The sequence below is a fragment of the Tachypleus tridentatus genome, chromosome 6 (genome assembly GCF_004210375.1).
Source record: "Tachypleus tridentatus isolate NWPU-2018 chromosome 6, ASM421037v1, whole genome shotgun sequence".
NCBI classification, from domain to species: domain Eukaryota; kingdom Metazoa; phylum Arthropoda; class Merostomata; order Xiphosura; family Limulidae; genus Tachypleus; species Tachypleus tridentatus.
In genome coordinates, this window is record NC_134830.1 from 55,115,256 (window position 1) to 55,140,893 (window position 25,638).

The 25,638-nt window shown below is 31.8% G+C and overlaps 1 protein-coding gene across 2 annotated transcripts in view; it reads right to left on the bottom strand.

Annotated features, from left to right (window-relative positions):
- Nucleotides 1–205: 205 nt before the first annotated feature.
- LOC143252553 (ADP-ribosylation factor-like protein 5B) overlaps nucleotides 206–25,638 on the bottom strand; it is a 28,006-nt gene continuing 2,573 nt past the window's right edge. For both annotated transcript variants that reach the window (XM_076504886.1, XM_076504885.1), the window contains exons 3-7: nucleotides 16,955–17,015; nucleotides 15,947–16,094; nucleotides 8,868–8,951; nucleotides 7,882–8,033; nucleotides 206–3,898 (exon numbers count right to left, since the gene is read on the bottom strand). In XM_076504886.1, the coding sequence (XP_076361001.1) occupies nucleotides 3,847–3,898; nucleotides 7,882–8,033; nucleotides 8,868–8,951; nucleotides 15,947–16,094; nucleotides 16,955–17,015 (497 nt within the window). In that variant the 3' untranslated portion in view covers nucleotides 206–3,846. The remainder of the gene's footprint in view (nucleotides 3,899–7,881; nucleotides 8,034–8,867; nucleotides 8,952–15,946; nucleotides 16,095–16,954; nucleotides 17,016–25,638) is intronic.

Below are 25,638 nucleotides of genomic sequence, written 5' to 3' on the forward strand. Positions count from 1 at the left end.
TTCATTTTGGTTTTGTAACTACTGTCAGAAAGTATATCGTGTTTGTTGTTTTAGTATTAACATATAACACGACAAGTATGCAGTAAAGTAGTTTGGAACTGAAGTCAAAAGGAATTTGTGTTTAAGTGACACTTCTTGTACACTGTGATAAGAACCCACTTGCTATGGGCAGTTTAGGAAACAAAGTGTGAAATCTAGACAATGCTTTACAAATGTTACTTTATTTGATAACGAAATACGCTAAGAAAACCAGCTGCCAGACTAATTACTTCATTATATAAAATTTGTATATACAGAAGGTGAAAGCTTAGGTAACATTTTTGGTACTACTGCTAGTATACATAATATGATTTGTTTTTCCTGTTATCTATCCTTAGCCTACCAAAAAGTTTTTAGAATGGATTTTGTTTCAATTACATTTCTCTGGTTTAAGTCACATCAGTTTTTTAGTTATGAAAAAAATTAATTTCATCAATTATTAATTTAAAGATAACCAAATTTACTCTGAACAACCAAGTAAACAAAAATAAAAAATGAAATTAATATGGTATACATACGTATGGTTAACCCTGTATGATATAAGGATGATCTTCCAACAAAATCCAAAAGATATAGATTACCCATTGTACACCATTTTACCACTTCAAAAAACTGGATAATTACACAAATTTAGGACTTAAACCTCTTTTTGAGATGTAATAAACTGTTCTTTGAAGACAAATATAATGTTTATTAAATATAAAATATATATTCCATTCAGTATTTATCAAGTCATCCCATAAGTAATGTCCAAAGCTTTAGTACAGAAAGTGCATCATCATATGTCTTTGTAGGTTTTAATGACTAAAATATGTAGTAGGACATATATAAAAATGTTCAGACAAATAAAAGTAACTAACCCAACTCCACTTTTTCAGATCATTAATCAAATAAACCCTTATAAAGATATGTGTCTGAGGAGAATATTAGGTATATAATGCTTTATGAGTTTTAAAAAAAGCAATAGTGCAGCAGAAACTGTACAGAATGTTCAAGGTGTTTAGGGTGCAGAGTATCAATGAAAGAAAATATTGAAGGTGGTTTCAAAAGTTCAGATCTGGTGACTACAGCTTAAGTGATGTACCATGTTCTGATTGTCCTGTTGAGTTTAATGATGACTTGCTGCTGACTGCATTTGATGAATATTGTGCTGTAATAGGTGAAGAACTAGCACAGAAGCTTAATTCAACCCATTCAACAGTTCTCCGTCATCTACAACAGCTTTGAAAGGCGTCAAAATTTGGGAAATGGGTCCCTCATGATTTGACAGAAGCCAGCCTTAGAACAAGAGTGGACATTTGCACTCTCGTGAATGTAACATCTTTTTTGGACAAGTTAGTGACTAGAGATGAAAAATGGATATTTAATAAAAATGTTAAGTGCTGCAGACAATGGCTCAGTGCAGGTAAACTGACTAAAGCACATCCCAAAATGGACCTCCACCCGAAGAAAGTCTTGGTGAGCATTTGGTGGAATACTGTTGGTGTGATCCACTTTTAGTTGCTACCACTCAATGTAACGATTACATCAGACTTCTATTGTAAACAGTTAGAGTGCTTGAATGTTGTACCGAAAGAAAAGAGCCCTGCTTTCATCAGTCGTAAAGGTGTTGTGTTACACCAGGATAATGCACGGCCCCATACAGCAAGAATCACATCTGCAAAGATTGAAGAGCTAGACTGGGAAAAACTTCCACATCCTCCAAACCTTGTCTCATCTGATTATTGTCTGTTCCAAAGTTTGCAGAACTATCTTGATGGAAAAAAGCTTGGAACACATTAAGATATCAAAACTACCCTCTCTACATTCTTTTCCTCCAAACCCTAATAATTTTGTAGAAGTGACATTCAGAAGCTTGTGAATCATTGGCAGGAAGTAATTAATAATAATGGATTATGCATTATTGATTAAATAACATTAAAAGCACTTGAAATCCTTTCTCTTTTGCTGAACATAAAATTAGACATTACTGAAGGGATGACCTGATAAAACAAATTATATGTTATTCAATTACATTTTTGTTTCTGTGTATGAAATTAAAACACTGTAGTAAAAGAAATGTTAAGAACTTGATTAAAAAATTTAGTTAAATGTCTGAAGAACTTAATAACCAGATATTTTTCTATCGATTATTAAGAATTCTTGTTGTTGTTTAGTATTAATGAGTCTTTTTTCTTTAAATTAATTAATTCTGTCCAACTGTCTTACTTCAAAGTATTGATTAAAAAACAAAAAAGGTAAAAATCATAGATGAGGCCAGTGTTAAAATAACTAACCAAATACCTTGAAGAAGAAACCAGAAACGAATAATTGATTCTCTTACCACAAATCTAACCTTTTGTAATATACAGATTATGAAAACATTTATTTCTTTTGTACAAGTTATGAACTATGTATGTATTTCATTCATTAAATTAGGATGGTCTATATAGTTAAATTTTTTTAGAATTAGATTGTCATGTAGGTATGTTGTTTTTTTTAATAGAAGTTACCATAAAATTCCAACTTAATACAATGATTATTTTCCCTTTTTTCATATTTACAAACAATCTTTTCACATAGTATAGTATATAAGTTGGACCATAGTATATATTGTGACAGACCCACATTTGAATTCACTTTATAATCTCTTTCACAATATTAAAAAAAGTGGGGGAAAAAACCCACAACACTTTTATCATATGATACCACCACTTCATTTATGATCTGTTATGAAGTGTTAGTATTACAAAATAAATGTTTTATTCATGGAAACAAAAATTTATTTAGAAAAACTACTACTTTTAATTTTATAATAAGTTTCTAGATTTGTGAAAACTGATAGTACCAACATACATACTACAACAAAATGATTAATCTTATATATCAGGTGTTAAAGGGAACATGTTAAAAAAACATTACTATTTCAGTAACTTTGAAAGAAACAAATACATTGTACAATTTTTTTTCAATAAAGTGACAACCAGTTGAGGAATGTTCCTTATTATAAATGAAGGTTTGAACTAAAAACTTGGATGTTTAAAAGAAAAAAAGTGATTCATAACATTGCCAGTGAAAATAATTCTTCAAATTTCTAGGAATTAAATAACTAAATCATCTTCACAGAAACTGCTAACATACTAGGTCTTGTACAAAAAGAAATACAAGTTGACTCAAAGCACTTCATAACTGTTTATAAATATAAGCAAAACAGAAGAAACTGGTAAAGTTTTCCCACAAATTCCTGTAGTTGTCAACATTCACATTTTAATAGTAGAAAAAAACTCTCTACTTCACTGGAAATACAATGTTCCTTGTATCATCACAAGATCACACTTTTACCACTTCTCAAGAAGACTAATAGACTCGTTTATGACTGCCAAACAAATTTGTTCGAGAACCATATCATACAAAGAAACAAGCTGTGAAAATATATATATAGAGAGAAGGTTCATACAATTATATTCCAATCTGCATTTTGCTTTCTTTTTTATCTTGAGAATTCATGTGTTTGACGTAAATACAGGTACAGTGAAACAGTTAGACATAATCGTTTTACTCTTCATAAGTTGTACAGGTTTAGCCATGTCACACTAAACTTGTTGGTTCTTTTGTTTGTTATTTCAATATATTCTAAAAATATATTTAAACACAGAGTTACTATAAAGCAGAAGCCATTTCTGCACAAGTTTTCTCTCAATACATCTGTCCACACACCTAAAATGTGTCTATTCCTGCACCTGTGTCACAGCATGACACTATGATCAGAATAAGGTGGTTTTCAAAATACCAAACATTAGAATATCATACGTAGGTGCTACAATGTTGTCATTTTTTACATTTCAGCTGGTAATAAATCCATTCCAGACCTTGATATAATCTATTAAAAAATAATGTTGTTTTTATTAAAAACAGCACTTTGATATCATTTCATTATGTAGAAATCAAATAACTTGTACATATTTCATTCATGCATAAATCCTAAATACTTTAATAATAATAATAATAATAATACAGTAGTGATGAAAAATATTTTAAACATTACAAAAACGTTTCAAATTATCATCATCACCCTTCCTACTATTCTGAAAACACTACCACCACTTTATAAAACAATGTCTTAAAAGTGAAGGAAAACTTAACACTTTGACAAAAAATCTAACAGATTATCAAAACACAGCTACAAAACATTTCTTAAGGCCATTCACCAGATTAATTTTCTTAAATCGTGTTTTTTATACATCAAAGCTACATTGGGATATTTGCTGTGGCTGTCGAAGAGAATTAAAACCTGCGTTTTGTGTGTTGTAAATCCATAAACTTATTAGTGTCCCATAGGAGTATGTTTTCTTGAAAAATAATAGTTAGATTTAACTGGTTTAGTTTAATGTCAAAACAACATAAAATAAAGATGTGTATGAAGAGATACACAAAAGAAAGAGTATCAGAAACAGGAAAAACAACTAATGTGAGAAAACAATTATTAAAATCCAACTAACAATGGAGACATAACAGTTCTATATAACAGTGGAGTTATGTTAAAGGATCGAGCAATCACTGTACGTTACATAAACAAGTGTATAGTTAATAGAGAAGTACTGTTGTAGAAATTATTGTACTTCTTACAAATGGTCAGTACTTTCAATATTATTATTTCATGTATTTAATGGATAAAAAAAGTACATTATATAGGTTAATGTAGTTTGATTAATTTCTTACATTTTAGTAAACATCATAAGAAATAACTAATTACAGAAATCTAAAATGTGTTTCTATATCTTCATTTTTTGTTAGGAAACACAAAATAATATTGAATATCTATATAAAGATAAAATTTTTTCAGAAGTTCAATCCAAAGAATAAAGGTCAGTCTCAAGTTGTATGTCTAAAATCTATAAGGACCAAACTAGCACAGTTTTGAAGAGTGATTGTGACTTATAACTCCCAACTATATAAAAAAAAAAATTTAACAGCATAATTTTTTTTTCACAATTTAAACTGAAAAAAATTCTTTGTTACCAGTTACTTGATTAACCCCTGTGTAACAATGCCCAATTCTACAATTTTTACCCCCTCCCCCCAAATCTATCTCCTAATTGATCTTAAGGGAAAATGTCTTTGATTTTTTATTTATTTATTCCACCAATTTGCTAACATATTGTTTAAGGTCACAAGAAATCATGTCTGATTTCTTACTTGGTGAGGTGTGCTCTCAGCCAATTACCACTCCAAACACAGGTTCTGTGAAATTGACTGACTGTGTGACCTGTTTTTACTTGTTATAGTTTAGGTACTACGAACCTATAATACATTATGTGTAACTTCACAAAATTTGGCAGACTTTCATTAAACGTTATAAATCTTTTGTATGCAAAAAATACTTCACTAAAGGTTTGTCTGTGTAATATATCAAGTTTATTTTTGATCAGTGTGAGTGCAAGTGATTTTCACACTAAGATTAAAAATACTTTTCTTCATCTCAAAAACGTCAAATGTCGTTTGTGTAATTCTTAAATAAATTTCAGACATTTATTTCTGTAAAACTATATACTTTATCTGTTATTTTCTCCACCATACTTTTCTACAAGATTGATTAATTTGAACAACTTCATAACCATCAAGATAAATAAATTTTAACTACAATTTTGTATTGTAACATGAAACTACATTGGTTTATCCTAAGTAACTTTAAATTTATAATAGTATAAAAATAGCCCTTGTATCTACCCTATTTTCATGGATGTAAAAAATAACTTGCTATTTTTTTCAACCATGTTATAGGAAATAAAGTATTTTTTTCTACACCCTCATTAGGATATTTCATTTGTACGTTTTTTTATTAGATTTCTCAATTATGCAACAAATTTTATTAACTAGATTAATGGCATGAAATGAGTATTTTTTGTTACTTGTTCAATAACACTGGTGAAGAAAGGAATATTTTAATGTGACAGTCAACACACAAACACAGAAAAGTAACAAACTTTAAGCACAGAATAAAAACTTACTAGTGCTATCTAAGATATACACAATTTTTTTCCAGTGAATTAAAGTACGGGAAAATGTTTCATTATTTGCTTTTGATTAATTTATAGAATTGGAAAGTAACAAACATACTTCAATAATCTAAGTAAATTATTTCATTTCCTACTACAACATATAGGATGAAACTTATTTTGATGTATATCTAGTTTCCAAATTATTAAAGTTTACAATAGATTTTAACTGAATGTAGGCACAACTTTAGATGTGGACTAAAGGTGTACCAGATTATGAAACTCACAAGTTAAATATTGAATTTAATATTGAATTAATTTTTGTATTATGATGCTCATTGTCTCAAGTATGACCAAGAGCAACATTGAAATTTCACTAAAGACATTTTCAAGAATATTTACAATTTGTTGGTTTTGTTTCCATAATTTTAGGTATTAAATCTTGATTGTAATTGATAAACTCAGCTAAAACTTTGACACACATTTTTTGCTATCTGCAGGAAGATTTCAATCAGAACAAAATGAAGCTTAGTTTGTAAAGCTGTTTGAGATTTCAGTATCCTACTATGTTTTGCATCCTTTTAACTGACAGGCATAATGTAAAGAAGCAACCAGCACATATCATAAGTTGATCAGTACAAGTCTTATTTACTTATTTTCACCCTTTCAGTACAAGTTAAACTTTCTATAGAACTCTACTTTTGTTAAGCCAAAACAGGCTATGTAGATAATTTTATAACATACACAGGCAAGGGAACACAAATTTCTATAAATCTACCTGATGTAGATCCATGCCACGAAAATAATCCTATCACTCGTGGAAGATTTATTGGATAAAGGCTACTTCTTTGGCATAGATAATTATTATTCCAGCATATTTTAATTTGGTTACTTGGCTTCATATAGAACTGATGTCATAGGCACAACTCAAAAAAAAACAAAACAGAAAGGAACTTCCAAAGGAAGTGCTTTCTTCATAGCTAAAGAAAGGTGAAACATCAGTTAGGTATTGAAATAAATTGATGCTTATAAAATAGAAAGATAAAGATATTTTGATCATGAGTACTATTCATGATGCAATAATGGAAACAATAACAGGAAGAAGTGGTGTACAGAAGGTACAAAGGTATGCATAGACGACAGAAATAATATGTAAGGAGTGGATACAATGGATCACTTCTTGTTAACTACAAAAACTGCAAGAACTTGCCCAAATAAAAATTATAAGAAAATATATCAATGATTTTTGGATATTTGTGTGCTGAATTCTCATGTGATTTACTAGAAACTTGGTGGCAATCTTGCTCTACTACAATTCAAATTGGAATTGATTACAGCTTTATTTGCAAAGTGTGGAGACAGTACTGACAAATACCATAAATTTCAATCAAATATTTCAAACCCAGGTCATTTAAGAGGTTGTCATTTTTTTAGAAGACCAGCCATGAAAGAAGACAGTGTGTTGCTTGTGCAGCAAAAAAGAAAAGAACTTTGGTTCACTATTTGTGCAAGCAATGCAAGTTTACCTTTGCCCTACATACAACATGTTTCAAAGATTACCACACAAAAACGATCTTTGTCTAAAAATCGTAAGTATATTACTGGTTATTTTTTTAAAAATTACATGCAATTTCCTTTTATATATATTACATAATACAAATGATATATATACACATACATATATATACACACACATACATATATATAAATAATTGTAAAATTATGGGAAAAAATTTTATACTGTGCTGTTGTTTTCAATGAAAACACTCCACAGTTATGGTAACCCCTCTAGAGGGCACTGAAATAAAAAATTATCAAACAAAGATTTGTTTTTCAAGTACACGTGTTCTGTATTCTATCCACTCACCCTTCTCCTGTAAGAGCACAGCATGCTTGTATTTGCCACCTATGTTTCTTTAAAGATGTAAGTTTCAGTTGTTCTGAGATTTCTGCTGGAGTCATACAACCTTTAAGATCTTGTTTGTTAGCATACACTAATACAGATGTCTTGTTAAGATCCTATTAACATAAAGAAATCAATTACTTTTCCTTTAACTAACTTGGTGTGACTACAATGTTAGTTTCACATATGCTTAATAATATTTGTTAATATTTTACTCAAGTATATTTTTCACACACTGTCCATTAATTTCTTTTCTAAATTCACTGTAGGTTGAAGCACAACTATGTATCCACCAAAAATACTGTTCAGTTTGCACGATATTTTATTTAAACAGAGATGCAAGTGTAAGTCCCAGCCAAGGTTTTCTAGTTTTCAGGTTCCATGTTTTCAAAAGTGAGAAACAATGGCACATAAACTGAAAGGCCTCATTAAATAAATGTAATATTTCCATAAATAGTTTATTTTAATAGTTGGTAGGAAAATCCTTCACAGTATTGGTTCTGTTATATTCAGCATGCATGATTAATACACTAAATATAGGAAATCTGGTGCTTTACTTTTTATTTTATCAAGTTTTTTTAAAACATCTCTATTTTATTGGTTCTTAAAATTTAAATACACCAATAAGAAATATTTTAAATAATTTTCAAAAATGAATAAACTACAAGTTTGTTTATTTTTTAAGCCTATACTTTTTTCTACATGAAAAGCACAAACATACAAAGTCAGAACAACTTTTTAAGTTATTTAAAAATTCCAACAGAATGACAGTAAAGTTAAAAGATATTGCAAGATTACATAGTTCCTATCCAATGATTTGATACAATCCAAATTCCAGTGTGTTTAAAGTGTAAAACACCTAGCATGAGCCTCTGGTTTTAAACATATCACTCAAAATGTCTGTATCCATTTCAGTATTTCTAATTCAAAGAAATCCTCTCTGCACTCACCTCATGATTTAACATTTTCCATAATTCTTCTTTTGTAACAGGTAACCTCTCCCTGTCTGTACTGTCCACTACAACTATAAGAAACTGACAGAAAAATAAATCTCTTAATCTACCTTCCTCTTTGAAAAACTGTTTGTAGCATTGCCTTAACTTTTAGGTCTGAAGCTGAAAGATTTACACAACAAAGTGACCTTTGAACCTATTTCCTGCCTTACATAAAGCACTTAATTCCTCTGAGGAATTTCTAACAAAAACTTTGCACCCACATCTACAAATAACACATAGTTGGTAAGAATACTACCACCTTCTGAGTGAATAAAAACCATAAATAATACATATATCACAAGTAGACAAAACTTATAAGCATATTGATGAGAAGGTTTATCAGTGATAACAATGTTCATGTTACACACAGCTTATAAACCAACACAATGTTGGCACACATAGAGGTAGTATACATTTCAGCAACATCCAAACTTGTTACCTATTCCAAGTTCTATACTACACTTTAGTTGTGGTAGTGAACACTTTGAAAACACCTTTTCAAACAGGGTCAACTGTAATATCTTACTGTGTAACTAAGAAAAAAAAACTTGACACTTTTATACTGATAATACTATTAATACTAAAGATCTGTTTACAAACATTACACATACAAAATCAATGGTTAGTCTCCTATCAGTCTGTCTAAACACAAGTATAAGTGTTAAATGTCTGTATGAAGACTAAATTATATTATTATATACACAAAATTAATGTTTAATCCTCTATTAGCACTGCTAAACAAAAAACAAAGTGTTCACTTTCAGTGTACAGAATAAGTAATAATACTGTACACACAAACACAGAATCAAAGGTTAGTCTCCTAATACTTGGTCTATAACACACGGAACAAGTGTCCAATTTCTGTGTACAAAGCAACGATTACATTCATAGAATTAATGGTTAGTCTCCTAATAATTTGATTAGAAAACACAGAAGAAGTGTCCAATTTCTGTATACAAAGTAAATGATAATATTATATTCATAGAATCAATGGTTAGTCTCCTAATAATTTGTTTAAAAAACACAGAATGTCCAATTTCTGTGTACAAAGTAAATGATATTATTATATTCATAGAATCAGTAGTCTCCTAACAGTTTATCTAAACATACACTACAAGTGTTCAGTTTTTACATAAAGAATGTATCACAACACTAACATTATGGTAATAAAAACATTTGTACATCACTAATACAACATATTTTGATCATGATAAGATTACAATAGCTGGCACTTTTCTTCTTGCTTCCTAATAATTTATAAAATATTCACATACAGATAAAAATATTTAGTTATAATGTTACACTTAACACTCCTACGAAAAGACGTTTCTAGTCCTGATTTCTCCAAGCCCGTTCCCCTGGCTGTGGTTTCGCTAGATAGTAGATAGGGACAGTGGGAATCTCGTTAGTCCATTCATTAATGGATTTAAATGGCAATTTCATTTAAATACAAAATTATTAGCATAATATTAATAACCTTTCAAGTTGCTCTGGGGCCTATTAGGCCCCACTTTTCGTAGGAGTGTTAAAGAGATAGTTTGCATCATTCCTAAGAAACTTATATGTTAAAAAATTATAGAAAACATATTTGTTTTATTTTATACAGTTGAGAAGCTCTCTTATTTTTTCTTTAGTAAACTAAACTTCCTGTTGCAGATATTTCTATAAATATCCATGTAATCCTTACTCCTGTTGTTAAAATACACATTAGTATCCGGAATGCCAATAATCAGGGCTGTAGAAGAAACATTTTTCATGCGTGAGAATGTACAAACATTCCATTACATCCATTCTGTTGTTATAATGTTGTTAAAGAACAAGTGTGTAACATATTTATGTGGCATTAAAGATTGAAAAATATTTTACACACGTTCAGCTTTTCTACAGGTCGTGAAACGTTTTCTGAGGGAAACTCCAAGAAATGGACCAAGAACAAAGATGCTTAATTAACTTTAATTCTAAACAAACAATAAGGGTGGGAGGCTTTAAACTTTTTTTATTCACATCAAAGGAGCCTCATACTTAAATAGTTTGGGAACCATTGATATAAATAATAAGACTTAACTTCACATTAAAAAGCATAGTACACCTAAATATTAACTATTAATTACTAATGAAATAATTTATCCTTGATTATTAACTACTTTATGTATAATCATAAATTGAAGGCACGTGTAAATACTCTATTAATGTATAAACTTTTTTTCTTTGTCAGCTCCATTTCGTTAGATAATACATTAAACCCAAACTTTTGAACTGAATTTTTATCGTATTAAAGTTAATATTTTCCTTAATTGAAAATGTATTTCCAACATATACTTACCTCTATACACAGAAAACTAAAATTCTTGTGAAAGTTCACTACTGCACAATGGTGTATCATGTAACCCACCACCAATACAAACATGACACACTTCAACAAGAAAGAGGGATGGTGGATGGATGAAAACATGCTTGGAGGTAAGTATGTATTAGAAATACATTTCCAACCAAAGAAAATGTTAAATTCTCATACAATCACTTACCTTTACACAAGAAACGTTAGAACCACCTAGTGAGGTAGTGAAAGGGCCTGAACAAAGGTTACCTATGCGGATTCTTTTCAGCAAGTGTTTCAAGAAAGATAATGGTGTGCGACACATTACGGCAAAGACTCCATAAAGGAACACCTGTGGGAAACATATCTCATCTCATCCATGGTATATTCTCTGCTTGTGAGCATGACTAGAAGTGAAGACTTACATGGTGCTGCAGGAATGGGCAGAATAGGTAAATAATCATCTGCATACATGTACATAAGATGACAAATAAGTGTAGTGAGGTTGGGGCTCATTCAGACTGCACTGTGGATGCACGCCTCCTGAATCCTCAGTCAGCACCACGTGTGAGAGAAGAGCACTTGTGATAAGTACCTGTGAACAGCTCTTCTACTGTTAGAAACTTTAGAACCCTCACCAACTGTGAGAGGAGAGCACCATGAAAACCTGTTTTTAAAAACCAATAACTGGTAACCAGAGAAGTAGGCAGATGCATAACTCTAGTGCTGGATTTTTCCATTATAGTTGACAGAATGGGCACAATCTAGACCAGACTATTAAATGTATTATAGTATTACCAGGGGTAGAACTCCAGTGGTCTTGTGGAACACCTATCTCACAGGGTCAAGGTGGATGGTTTGAGAGACTTCCATTATCCTGGTCTGATGCGGTTTCTGGGATAAGTGCACCCTGTGAAGCAACACAAGATGCCTGGCAATATCTAAACATAGAAGAAAGAATAAGTAAATAAATATTCACACCCATTATAGGTGTAGGTTTAATTAAACAATGGCTGTTGGTGGAAGTCTGTATGACACAGGAAAAAAGACAGCCAAATAGCAGGAAAAAAAAAAACTGAAGAAAAGAGACTTGAGATAGCATACAAACACTACCATCAGATGTGCAGATGCATGATGTACGAGATGGTAGATCCAATCCATAAGAAGGTAAGTAGATAGGGGATGGGTATAAAGGAGGTGACCCAGTAATGAAAGGACAGGCATAGTAACTCCAAGAAAGACTAGTGTGATAAAGCATTAGGTGGCCTGAAGAGGACAAGAACATCTATCCAGAACAGAAATAACACCAAACAACAAGTCAGAGGAGAGTGTAATGGAAGAATAACCATGCTCCCCTGCTACAGAATATGAGGGAAGGAAAGACCAATCAGGACAAAGAAGATGAAAAGAATGGAAATAAGAAAGTGAGATGGAAAAAAGGTATAAAAATATATATATAGTCAAGTAGAAATATGACATGTGCCTGGGGAAGAGCAGAAACATCTGTTACTGGTTCTATATGAACTTGGGTAATAGCATGGCAAACCACAACAATAATCCAACCAGGCAAAAACTTCCTAGATTGTTGATAATAGTGAGTGATATCAGTGATGTCGAAAAAACCCACTAGTAGAGAAACATATATGCAAAAACGGCTCATTTGGGTTGAGAAAATATTTTACATAGAAGAGCAAACAACATTTCGACCTTCTTCGGTCATCGTCAGGTTCACAAAGAAAAAAAGAGGTAACTGACCGGAAGCTGACCACATGTTTGGAAGGGATTGTGTAACTGAGTGTCGGAATGTAGAGGGCGGTGTTAGATGTTTGAATATATAATTTTATATTATTTATTTTATTATATTAAATATAGGTATAAAGATGTTCCTTTGTATTGGTTTATTTTGGGTTTAAGTTGTTGTATAAGTAAGGCTTCTTTAATTTTGCGTTTGTTTATGTTTGTTTCTTTATTTAGTATTTGAGTGTTTTCTATGGTTGCATTGTGTTTATTTGACTTGCAGTGATTGAAAATGTGTAAAGGTGACTTTTTATGTTCTTTGAATCTGATTTCCATTTTTCTACTTGTTTCTCCAATATAGGAGTCGTGGCAGTTATCACATTGTATTTTATAAATAATGTTGGTTTGGTGTTTGTCAGTGTAGTTTTTACATAGTATAGACCTCAGTTTTGTGTCTGGTTTTTGAATAAATTTGGTATTAATTGGAATGTCATATTTTGTTACTAGTTTTTGCCAAATGTTGGTTATTTGTCTACTGATGTCAGGAATATATGGTATGCAGCAGTATATCGTTTCGTGATTTTTTGATTCGTGAGATATATTTACTTTTGTTGGTTGATTTTTCTTTCTGTCTAGGTGTGTGCGTATAATGTTTTCTATGGTTTGTGGAGGAAACTTATTGATGTTGATGAAGTATTGTTTTATTTTGTGTAATTCATCGTTAATTTTATCTGGTGAGCATAGTTTTATGGCTGTGTTTATTTGGTTTCTTAGTATGTTGAGTTTTTGTTTTGTTTCATGTGCCGAGTCTCAAGGAATGTATTGTCCAATATGGGTGATTTTTCAGTGGATTTCTGTTTTGAACTGTGTGTCGGTTCTTGTAATTTTGAGGTTAAGAAATGATATTTGATTGTTTTCTTCCTGTTCACATGTGAAGTTAATGTTGGGATGTATAGAGTTAATGTGATTGAAAAAATTAAGTATGTGTCATGTAGATCTGAATCTCGCAACCAAGTCATCTACATATCTGTACCAGTATAGTGGTGGATGTAATGCTGTGTTAATTGCTTGTGTTTCAACTTGTGTCATAAAAATATTGGCTAGAACTAGTGGTACTGGGTTGCCCATGCTTAGGCCATTTGTTTGTATATAGTTGTGGTTGTTGAACATGAAGTTTGTCTTTATTGTGGTGAATTCTATGAGGGTTGCTAACTGGTTGCTGGGAATGTCTATAGTTGGGTTAGGGTCTCGGATATAGAGTTCTAAGGCTATCTTGCAGGCTTCAGTGATTGGAACTTCTGTAAAGAGGGATATAACATTGAAACTGGCCATTAAGTAGAAAAATGGAAACCAGATTCAAAGAACATAAAAAGTCACCTTCACACGTTTTGAACACTGCAAGTCAAATAAACACAACATAACCATAGAAAACACTCAAATACTAAATAAAGAAACAAACATAAACAAATGCAAAATTAAAGAAGCCTTACTTATACAACAACTTAAACCCAAAATAAACCAATATAAAGGAACGCCTTTATACCTATATTAATATAATAAAATAAATAAAATTATATATTCAAACATCTAACACCGCCCTCTACATTCTGACACTCACTTACACAACCCCTTCCAAACATGTGGTCAGCTTCTGGTCAGTTACCTCTTTCTTTCTTTGTGAACCTGACGATGACCAAAGAAGGTCGAAACGTTGTTCGCTCTTCTATGTAAAATATTTTCTCAACCCAAGTGAGTGATATTTGTATGCATATTAAAAAAAAAAAAAAAATTCATGTTACTTTGTGAATTCATAATGAAAGGTTGAAAATACAAAGTGAGGTTGTGAAAGTGATGTACTGCAATAAGTCTCAGAAAAATTACACATTAAGTGCAACTGTGCCAAGGAAAATAATGAAATATTTAGGATGAATATAGAAGGTACATTTGCACAAGGAGATGTCACATTCCTAATGGTGGAAGGCTGTGTTTCATGATACACTATCATGCAGTAGTGGTACAATCTCACACAATTCATGTTACTTTTTGTTGGAAGTTTTCACAAGGATGGTGGCATGCAATTCTCTCAAGTAGGTTAGCACAATCTCAAGAGGAAAATTGCTTTCTGTGTATGGAAGTGAGTGATCATATTGGAAATCCTCTCAATAAGAAGGCTACATCAAGAAGTAATTGTAATATACAGCCTAGGAATTTAACAAAATAGTGATTCCTATCCATTCTATATTGTTAAAAGGAATTATTTTAGAACAATTGGAATCAATAGGGAAGAGCTGAATATAAGACAAAAAGAACACTTTGATTTCTATTACTTATGTTTAGTAAGTGCTTTAAACAATTTTTTTTTAAACTTTCCCTGATGCTGAGTAAAAGTGTGCATGACCAGAACCATTTCATTACAAAGCTTTATTATTAATGTATGTTAATAAATTTGAAATAAAAATGTAGTTTATAATCCAACATTCACATGATCAACTATTACATCTTCTGCTAGTACAGCTTTCAGCAAGTACAATTACCTAGAGGCACAATCCACATATCATAACAAGAATATAAAGCTTGTACTTATCTTCTCAATTTTCTGAGATATCAATGAGCTTGTCAAGCCACAGATTTCAGAGCAATTACATAATCACATGCACTTACCTAATGGACATCTTCATAACTAAGAGAAAGATATTAAGTTAATAAGTTCTAGAAGTTACACAAATAAAATATGAAAGTTATAAGATGATAAGAACTATTTTTATTTCTAACATGAAATAATATTTCACTCAGACTGACTCAGTAAAGCCTCTTAACTTCATACACAAATATTATTCAAAATATGTTATTAAAAGTAATCAGGTTGTTTTCTATAAAATATACTGGTAATGTTTACGTGATGAGTTGTGGTGTGTACAATTTCATGATCAGCTTGATACTGAAGTGTCACAACAGCTCACATATCGAGTAACTGTCTCACCTCTGCATGGTTGTAGTAGGTATTCCATGCGGCTCGAAGTGATTCCTGCCCTCCCAAGTCCCACATGATGAAATGAACATTCTTCCATACAACCTCTTCCACGTTGCTACCAATTGTCGGAGAAGTATGAACAACTTCTTTCATCAAGCTGGATAAATACAAAATATTAATCTGAGGTGCTTTAAGAAACAGAATAAATGAACTACTCTTAATTTCACACTTCTGAGAAACAAAAGTAATCACAAAATATAATACTTTACATAAAATAAATTCTGAAAAGGTTTAGTTGATAGTATTATAAACTCAGAAGTAATAAACTTAGGTTATATATTTAAATTCAATAAGCTCTAACTCTAAAAATTAACCAGTGCACCAAATGTTTATTTCTACTGAATAACCATGCAATAAATGCATAACATGCAAGAAAAAAAACAAAGAAAAACACACTAAATCCACCATGCAGGAGTTATAAATGAAAAAGACATGGGTACAAATGAATGAGCAACAAAACAAGAAACCTTTCAAAAAATCCAGCAGAGAAAACTGCTTTAACTGTTTAACATAAATACAGTTATATGGTTGTAAATTAATACCAGCCAAGCTCAGATTAATGCTTTATTCTAAGGTTTCAGGTTAGAATCCTACTAAAAATAATGAATACCAGAACTACATTTGAAGACAGTAGAGAATTTAGTATAATAGTCTTAAACCACTGCAGCTATTATCAGGTAAGATTTAGAACAAATACTGGTAACTGACATACATTAAGATAAGAAAAATGTCCATCAGACGACTACATGTAGTATTGTGCAACCATTAAGGTCATGAAAACAAAAGTTATATGTACTTGTTAATCAGAATAAACATTTTGAAACTGTTTAGTTATTACACTAAAAATTTTATATTATGAAAAAGTATTAAATATGAGCAATATTCAAACCTTAACATACTTTCTTAAATGCAAAGCAATTAAAGAAAACAAATCCACAATTTAAAATATTCACTCACAACTGGTATAGAATTGTTGTTTTCCCTGCATTATCGAGGCCCACAATAACAACTTTGTGCTCTAGAAAAAATAATTTAATGTGCTATTAATAACTACTACTAGAACAGGTACAATAGCACAGCAACACATCATGAAGTAAACTGTTTTGTGAAATGAAACAACTTCACAACAAACAAAATAAATGTAACCATGTCTTAACAAATGTTACACAAAACACATATATACATGCTGCAGAAAAGAAAAAGACAATGAAATCCCTTTGCAAGTACAAACAGTATATTTAAACTAATCTGGAATAACTTTGTTACCATAATTAACTTACAAATGCATTAGTTAATTAGCCATTTTCTAGGCCTTTCTATTTTGATGTCAGTTAAGTAATCACTCAGGGTTTTGGCCACACTTTGCAACTAATCTGCTTTGAAGGCTTTCACAGAACCAAAAATTATGTAAAAGGGCACACACTTATATGCATTTGACATTTAGCTGTAAAACTATGTTACTTTTGCTACAAGGCTGAGATTATGCAAAAAGGTCATACTGTTGAGGTCTTTCACAAAACATCAAACACAGGTATATGAAGCATTGGAATAAAACAGTTTAAAATTAACTATTTACTGGGAGTGCTACTTGTATTCTGAAAAATTGCTCCTTTTATCTTGCTACTAGGGATTACGTTCTGTTAAGGCAGATATGTATATATTTTAAACTTTCATCTCAGTAAATAAAGTAATTTTTCCTTTTCACATGCCTAATTTAAGAAATCAGTATTAGAAACAATACTTCTAGTCATATCTTCAAAGAATCTTGGAGTGTCCCAAGCAACTTTAGTACAACTTCTGTAGCTACAAAGTACACACACAAACTAAAAATATTTAGACTAGTAATAAGATTGCATAACCTTATATTCCATATTTCATGTTTAATGGCTAATGAGGCCAGGATTGTTTAGTTTGTTTTGAATTTCACGCAAACCTACACAGGCTTTGGTTTGGTTTGTTTTGAATTTCGCACAAAGCTACACGAGGGCTATTTGCGCTAGCCGTCCCTAATTTAGCAGTGTAAGACCAGAGGGAAGGCAGCTAGTCATTACCACCCACCACCAACTGTTCGGCTACTCTTTTACCAATGAATAGCGGGATTGATCGTAACTTTACAATGCCCCACGCTGAAAGGGCGAACATGTTTGGTGTGACGGGGATTCGAACCCGCGACCCTTAGATCACGAGTCGAGTGCCTTATCCACCTGGCCATGCCGAGCCGCTACACAGGCAGTGCGTTTACACCTATCCATTAGTTTCAATTTATTACCAAAATAAAATAAAAAAATATCTAGAAGTTCTGAAAGTGATTTATTAATAAAAACATTACTTGAAAAACGATAGAAACACAATATCTTTCTTAACGTTGTTCGGGGGGAAAAAATTAATTAAGAAACAAAGTGTACCCATAATTCCTGTTCACGTGATTTTCAGTGAAAATAATATAATGCTTAAAACAACACGAACATATGTTATCTATTAAAATATTTATTTTTTCAAAATTGTTTACTCTGAAAAGAACCACTTTACTGTCCAATCATTAAACATAAACTCTGAATGCAACCAGACTGCATACAACAATCCCGTTACTTGTAGTATTTATAAAATCTCGCTATTTTAATTAAATCGCAGTCTATCGCGCGATAATTGTACACATGAGCTTGTCGTCTCGTTTCTACCGTGTAGACCTACGTCTGAGAGGTTTCACAACAGATCAAATCTATACCACAGGGGAAGTATACAAATATCGATATTTAAAAAAATAGCTAATATATCACGGAGATATAAAATTATTCTTAAAATCTGATTTAAGTTCCAAATAAAAACATGAAAGGGTCAAAACTTTTAAAGGCCTGATACAAATCGATTTAATCACGTCTTAGAAAATTACTATATATAATCTAATAATATAATAAACGAACTCGGAGTGTAATGCCATTCTTTAGCTTTGTTTTGATCTACATTCGGCTTATACAGTTTGGCACTACATTTGTGAAAAAAAAACTGCTAGCATTAGTTTGGAATTGAGAGTTGTATTTTAGATTTTTTTTTAGTTTAAGAATAGTCGTGCAGGAAGGAGTTACAATTTCAGGTGCTTAGCCAGACGTGCAGGTTTTACTATGACAGCCTGAATCTACTGAAAGCTCATATGCTATAGCAGAACAAAAGAAACTATTTACAACATCTCCCTGTCAATGCGGACTCCAACATATTGGAGAAACAAAAATGTTACCTCTTCCTTTCTTTGTGAACCTGACGATGACTGAAGAAGGTCGAAACGTTGTTCGCTTCTCTACGTAAAAAATTTTCTCAACCCAAACGAGCCGTTTTTACATGTATATTTTACTTATACCAGCCGTTCTGAGTACACAGAGCTTATTTGTCATGAGGCTCAAAGCCACACAGTGAGCCGTATCCACCCACCACAGGTGTTGAAATCCAGTGTTAGCGTTATACGTTCGCACTTACCGCTGTGCCACTGGACGCCGTGTAAGTAAGAGACCATGCGATGAATTGAAATAATAATAAAATAACTGTACACTATTCATACGCACGAGGAAAATAAAATACGCTTTCTATAGCTTCGTAATTAATGAATAATCAACCTGCCATAAAAAAGGCAAAACCTAAATATCCTCTACTGAAAGCAATCATATAAGTGAGTTGATCCCATATGTTTTTATTTTGTTGTACGATGTAATTCCTATGTTCTTAACAATTGTAGAAAAAAGGTATTTTCAGGGCATACTGCACGTGATACATCGTAAAGTATGTTACAATGAACAGAATCACTTGAACTCACTATCAGCGTCATACCCGTACACGTACATTTAGTGATGACGTCATACTGGCACGGTGCCGAAGGAAAGGGATAATCAACATGTGAATTTTACCTGCAACTAGTTGAAACCCAAACCGTAACAGTCACGTGTTATTAATTTATCGTAGGTAGCGAGATTATTAAAAGTGTCCTATTTCTGATTGAAAGGACTTAAATATATTTTTGCTGTCTTCCCAAATTTACAGTGCATACTGGAGAAATTTACACATTTTGATAAAAAAGTTAAGAAAAAACGACCTTTATACTCCAGATAAATATAAAATAATATAATGTATCTGGAGTATGATTCTATTCTTGGCAAATAGAACAATATATTACAAAGTAAAACGTGACCAACAATCACGACTTTTAATGAATAGGTAAAGGTAAACGTAGTTTAGCAGAGCATATTCAACTATTAAAAGTTTCATTATTTGTTGAACGTTTGATGTAGGTTAGTTCCTTATCACAACTTACGATGAAAACCATTATTCTTGAGATTTCATTTGTTACGTGATGCCGTTACATTTGCTAATGTCACGTAACTTTGCCTGGCATTATGAGCCCACAGCAAGGAAATAGTATAAAAACAGTTAACGTAAAATGACTGTCACAGTTCAAAATTACACAAAATAACAGTAACATACTTTTTGCCCTCTAAAGGCACAGCGGAAGGTCTGTGGACTTACGATACTATAAACAAAGCAGTGCGTAGAGGACATACAGTCCATGTTTGTTTTTTGAATTTCGCGCAAAGTTACTCGAGGGCTATCTGCGCTAGCCGTCCATAATTTAGCAGTGTAATACTAGAGGGAAGGCAGCTAGTCATCACCACCCGCCGCCAACTCTTGGGCTACTTTTAACCAACGAATAGTGGGATTGACCGTTACATTATAACGCCCCCACGGCTAGGAGGGCGAGCATGTTTGGTGCAACCGGGATTCGAGCCCACGACCCTCGGATTACGAGTCGAATGCGTTAACACGCTTTTCCATGCCAGGCCACATACAGTCCATTTTGCAGGTTTGAACGGAAAGACAAACATACTCCAGAAGATTAACTTGACCTACTTTTGGTTCATACAGGTAGCGCTCCATTTTCAGATAACTTGTTTCGGGTGAGATACCGGGCGATCTATAAAGTTCGATGATCTAAAAATTACATGTAACGTTGGAAAACAATCTTTACATCAGTGACGCTGGTTGCAGTACAAACGTAGACCCTTACGTAGATCCCATGTATCACATGATTTATCAATCATCATATCAAATACATGCAAAAACAAACCATCACTTGGAGACATTCCTCGAAGAACGCAAGTACGCAATACAACAAATATCTAAGAACTAATCATCGGCTTTGAAACTCACATAAACCAAAACGTTTGTGTATTGGAGAGAATTAACGAATTAGTTTTCAAACGTAAAGAGCACGAGACATACTGTTACGTCATACCGTTGCACAGTAGTGTGTTTTTCTTGAGTCAATATTGTTTGGTTACAATAGTTTCACAACTGACAGAAACAAATGAAGCGCACGATATTATTGTGATTTAGCGTTTAATTAAATATCGTAACAACAGACTTCGAAAGTTTTTTAGAATAAGAGACATGTTTAAGAAGACATTAGTAAATAGAGAGAAAAATAATCTTTGAAAATTCTAATACTTAAAATTCGTGAATGCAGGACTTAATGAACAACTTCGTGTCTGAATTCTTTGAAAATAATCATTTGAAAACAATAATTGGGTTACGTTATCGGTTGGTTCGTGATACAGTTAAATAACCAGTGTAAAAATTGAATCCTTATTTGCCTCCAGTGGCACAACAGTATGTCTGCGGACTTACACGGTTAAAAACCGGGTTTCGATACCCGTGGTGGGTATAGCACAGATAACTCATTGTGTAGCTTTGTGCCTAACTCAAAGCAACCTTATAACTCTGGCGAAATAATTTGATCACTGTCATATTTTTACTGAGCAACTCATATTATTCAATTAATACAGGATTTTCCGAATTTCGTGTGTTCGTACGTTCTTTGATATGACCAGTTGTAACACATGGATAATTCAGACCTTTTTGTCTTGTTTTAAGTACCGATAAATTGAGTCTGTAAAGTGTTGTGATAGACATTGTAAATATATACCTGCACGGTTTAAATGTATACAATCGAAAGTCTATCATTTTTAGTAAACAATTTTTCTGTCAAAGGCACCAGTGCTCTTGATTCAACAAAATCCTCTATATATGTATTAAATAAAAATGTACAGAATATATCTCATTACACTGCACACCTTCGCAGTTTTATGAACAGAATCTATCGTATAAGATTGTCACTAAAGGCCCTATTGTAAAGGGAAAGAGAGAGAAAAAAAAAACACAATAAAGTAACCATGTAACTACAGTCACTTTACTACCATAAATTATTTCTAAGAATAGGAAATTGTAAGCAGAGTAAACTGATATTACTGCACGTAATAATAAGGTTCCAGTTCTGTGCAAAGCTGTAGCTTTATTTGAATATTTGAAAGATTTTTTTTGTGGGTGATACAAAAATTATCACATCTTAGGGTAGATTTCTTAGGAAAATATGGTGTTAATTGCAATACCACATAAAAATGAAACTCAAAAGTACTATGGGCCAGCTTAGAATACCACATACTTAACTTTAATTCATATTAATGATGAATTGAAGAGCCCCCAAATGACCTCCCTTCAGTGATTTCGGATAACAATGCTAGAATTAAGGTCTTTATCAGGTTGTTTAAAACTGAAGATGGAAGACCATCTTGGCAGACACCAACCCTATATGGCTCACAGGTCAAGTGTTGTAAATGCACTTAAATTATATGACAATGTCCAGGAAGTGAGATGTAAGAAGCTACTTTATTATCTCTACAGTCTTCTAACAGCAAGACATCACCTTTAAGAGGAATAAGGACAGAACAGATGAAGGAATCTAAAGTTGAGTGATTGAAACTAATGCATTTTAATATTTTACAATGTTTCTGGAAGTTTGTGCTCTACAAAATAATACAACTGGCTACATGCTAAAAAACCTGATCAATGAATTTGTAATAAGAAATACAAAGTATTTAACTGTACAGAAGCACAAGCTTTGTAAATCTACAAATAAAGACATCAGACAGATGTTGTAAGACCAATAATGTGCACTCTTAATGTTGTATGAAAATACAGTTACGTAACCAACTTTATTATTTATTTTCAACCAAGCCTTAAAAATGTCCTCAGGTCTTTTTAGTGCAAGTCCTAATAAATAAAAACTCAAAAAACCTAGGCAGATTATACAACCAATTTTACAAATTCCACTGACACTGTCTATGAACTTCTCCATAAGAAGGTAAAAATCATCCCATGAAGTTTAAAGACATAGTGTAACATTGATAGTAAGCAAACACTTTAGCACTGCTATACCTCGACCCTAACTTCAGAAGGCATAGGGAATTCTTGCTAGTTTTTAGTTCCCATTAATAAATGTTTGATTTTCCTGGCAACATAATTATTCTTCTACAAAATTAACAGTGACTGTGTTGCTAATTATTTCATGTATTAAATCTTAATAAATATGTATATATCCTACTTATATATATATTCTACATCATATTTTATTTTCAAATATCAAAACTAATTTCAATTATATGTAACAGTGCTTTTCATTTTAAATGTTTTTACGAAAATTAAAAAGATGACCAGTGTGAGTGGAAATTTGCATATCCAGACCATGATCACCTGAGTCAACAGTCTACAATACCTAACTACTGACAGCCACCTTCTGCCAAAAAGTATTTATTATTAAAAGTTACCATTTAAGTATAAGAGGCCAGTTAAGCATTAGAATCCAATAGTTCTAACACTTGTAGTAGTTATAGACAAATTATGAGAGTTCTATTTCCTTATTTCTTTCAATGAGGATCCACTTGGTCATGGTATTCCAAACCATGTTGCCTGCAAACTGCACCCTTGTGGCTGAATGATGCAAGACTAGCCAGCTGGATCCACAGGCTAATTACCTTGGTAGCCAATCAAAAGAGCTGCTACAAACTTGCTATTCCCATTTCTTAATACTTTGTCTGGATTTTCTATATGGCTTCAATGGGTTTGCAAAACTTGCATGGAGTTGACAAGTGAAACAGTCTTGTTAACTGCAACTATAGTAACTATCTATACTAAATGAATGTATCACAGGTGTACTGATATTCGACAGTAAGAATATTCCTTCTGAAATGTGTACTAGCATTTTGTTTATGGTACCTCCTTAGTTTTATTAACAAATCTTCAAAAACTAATGAGCAACTTAGTGTTTACTAGCCTTAATTTCAAGTCCTGATTATGGCAATGATAACCATGTATCAAAGCTATTATTTACTTAAAATAATATTTTAATTCATCTTTGATAAAGCTGATAAGTTATCAATGGAATTTAACTGATCATCTGGCTGATTAACAGGATACATTCAAACAATTGGTTATTCTTTTACAACATTTAGATTGTTGGAATAACTGAAAACAATAATAATCATACAAACCAGTTGATTATTTTCATTGCTTTAATCAATTTGAATATTCTTTTGATTGTTTCTTTCATGTGACACTAATTCATGATCACAGGTAACACTATGTAATAAAATTTTTACTTTTTCTTGTTCCTGGGCAGAAAGTGTTATTTCCCAATTGTTTATGTCTAAAGTAAATGGAAAAGACCTATTTTGCTCTTCAAACTTTGCTTTTGTAACAGGGAAGCATATGACAAAAATATGATGGGAAACTATATTTGGGGGCTAATATGTGAAAGTGATTTACATTACAGTCACAAATCTCAAAAAAACTACTTATTTATAAATATTTTGTATAACTTTAGTATAAATACATGTAAATATTGATTCATGTGTTGTTTTATTCAGACCTTATGTAATGAAAATGTGCAAATTTGCCCATTACCACACAAAAATAAATTAATTTCTAAATTTCATTACCTAGGTCACAAAAGCAAAGTTTGAAGGGTATTCCCTTCAAATGGCCATTTTCTGTACTTTTACAATATAAGCAAATAAGAAATAACACATACTACCAGGAACAAAACTTGTGTTACATAGTGTTATCAACTAATCACCTAATTACTCAATTCTCCTTTACAGAATATCTTATATTTCACTCTAAAAATAAAAATGTTTGTGAAATATTTCAGGCACTTACAATTTAATAAATACTTTTCTAGTATCTGTGCAAGATCAACATTACACTGCTCTATTGCTCCCTGATTAACTATAGAAATACCAAGATAATTTCCTGTATTATTTGTTTATTACATCAAACATATGTTTATAAAGGATTTATAAATTATATTACTAATTTACACTTCTGCATTATTTGACAAACAAATGTTTAAAATATTAAAAATAAATAACAAGCCTAATCTTAAATTTGCCATGTGGTGTATGAATGATAGATTAGACTTTATATTTATCTAATTTTAAAAGATTCATGTAGTTCACCTGAGGCACAGTAAAATAATTTTCTGGTGATCTTTAATCTTAACAATTCCAGACACTGTTATTCAAATGTATTCTGTGTATTCCACTAAAGACACCAGTTGTTTTTTTTTTTTTTTTATCTCAGAAGGTGCTCTCACAACACTAAATTACCAAAGAACTGCTCATCCAATTAGTTTATTAGGTGTATATGGATGAAGACAGTTTAGAAATTTTGTGCTGTAGTTGCATTGAGTGCTAAGAGAAAATACAAACTTTGAAAAATACACATATTCTAAATTTTGTGAGGAAGGAAATCAAGTCTTGACATCA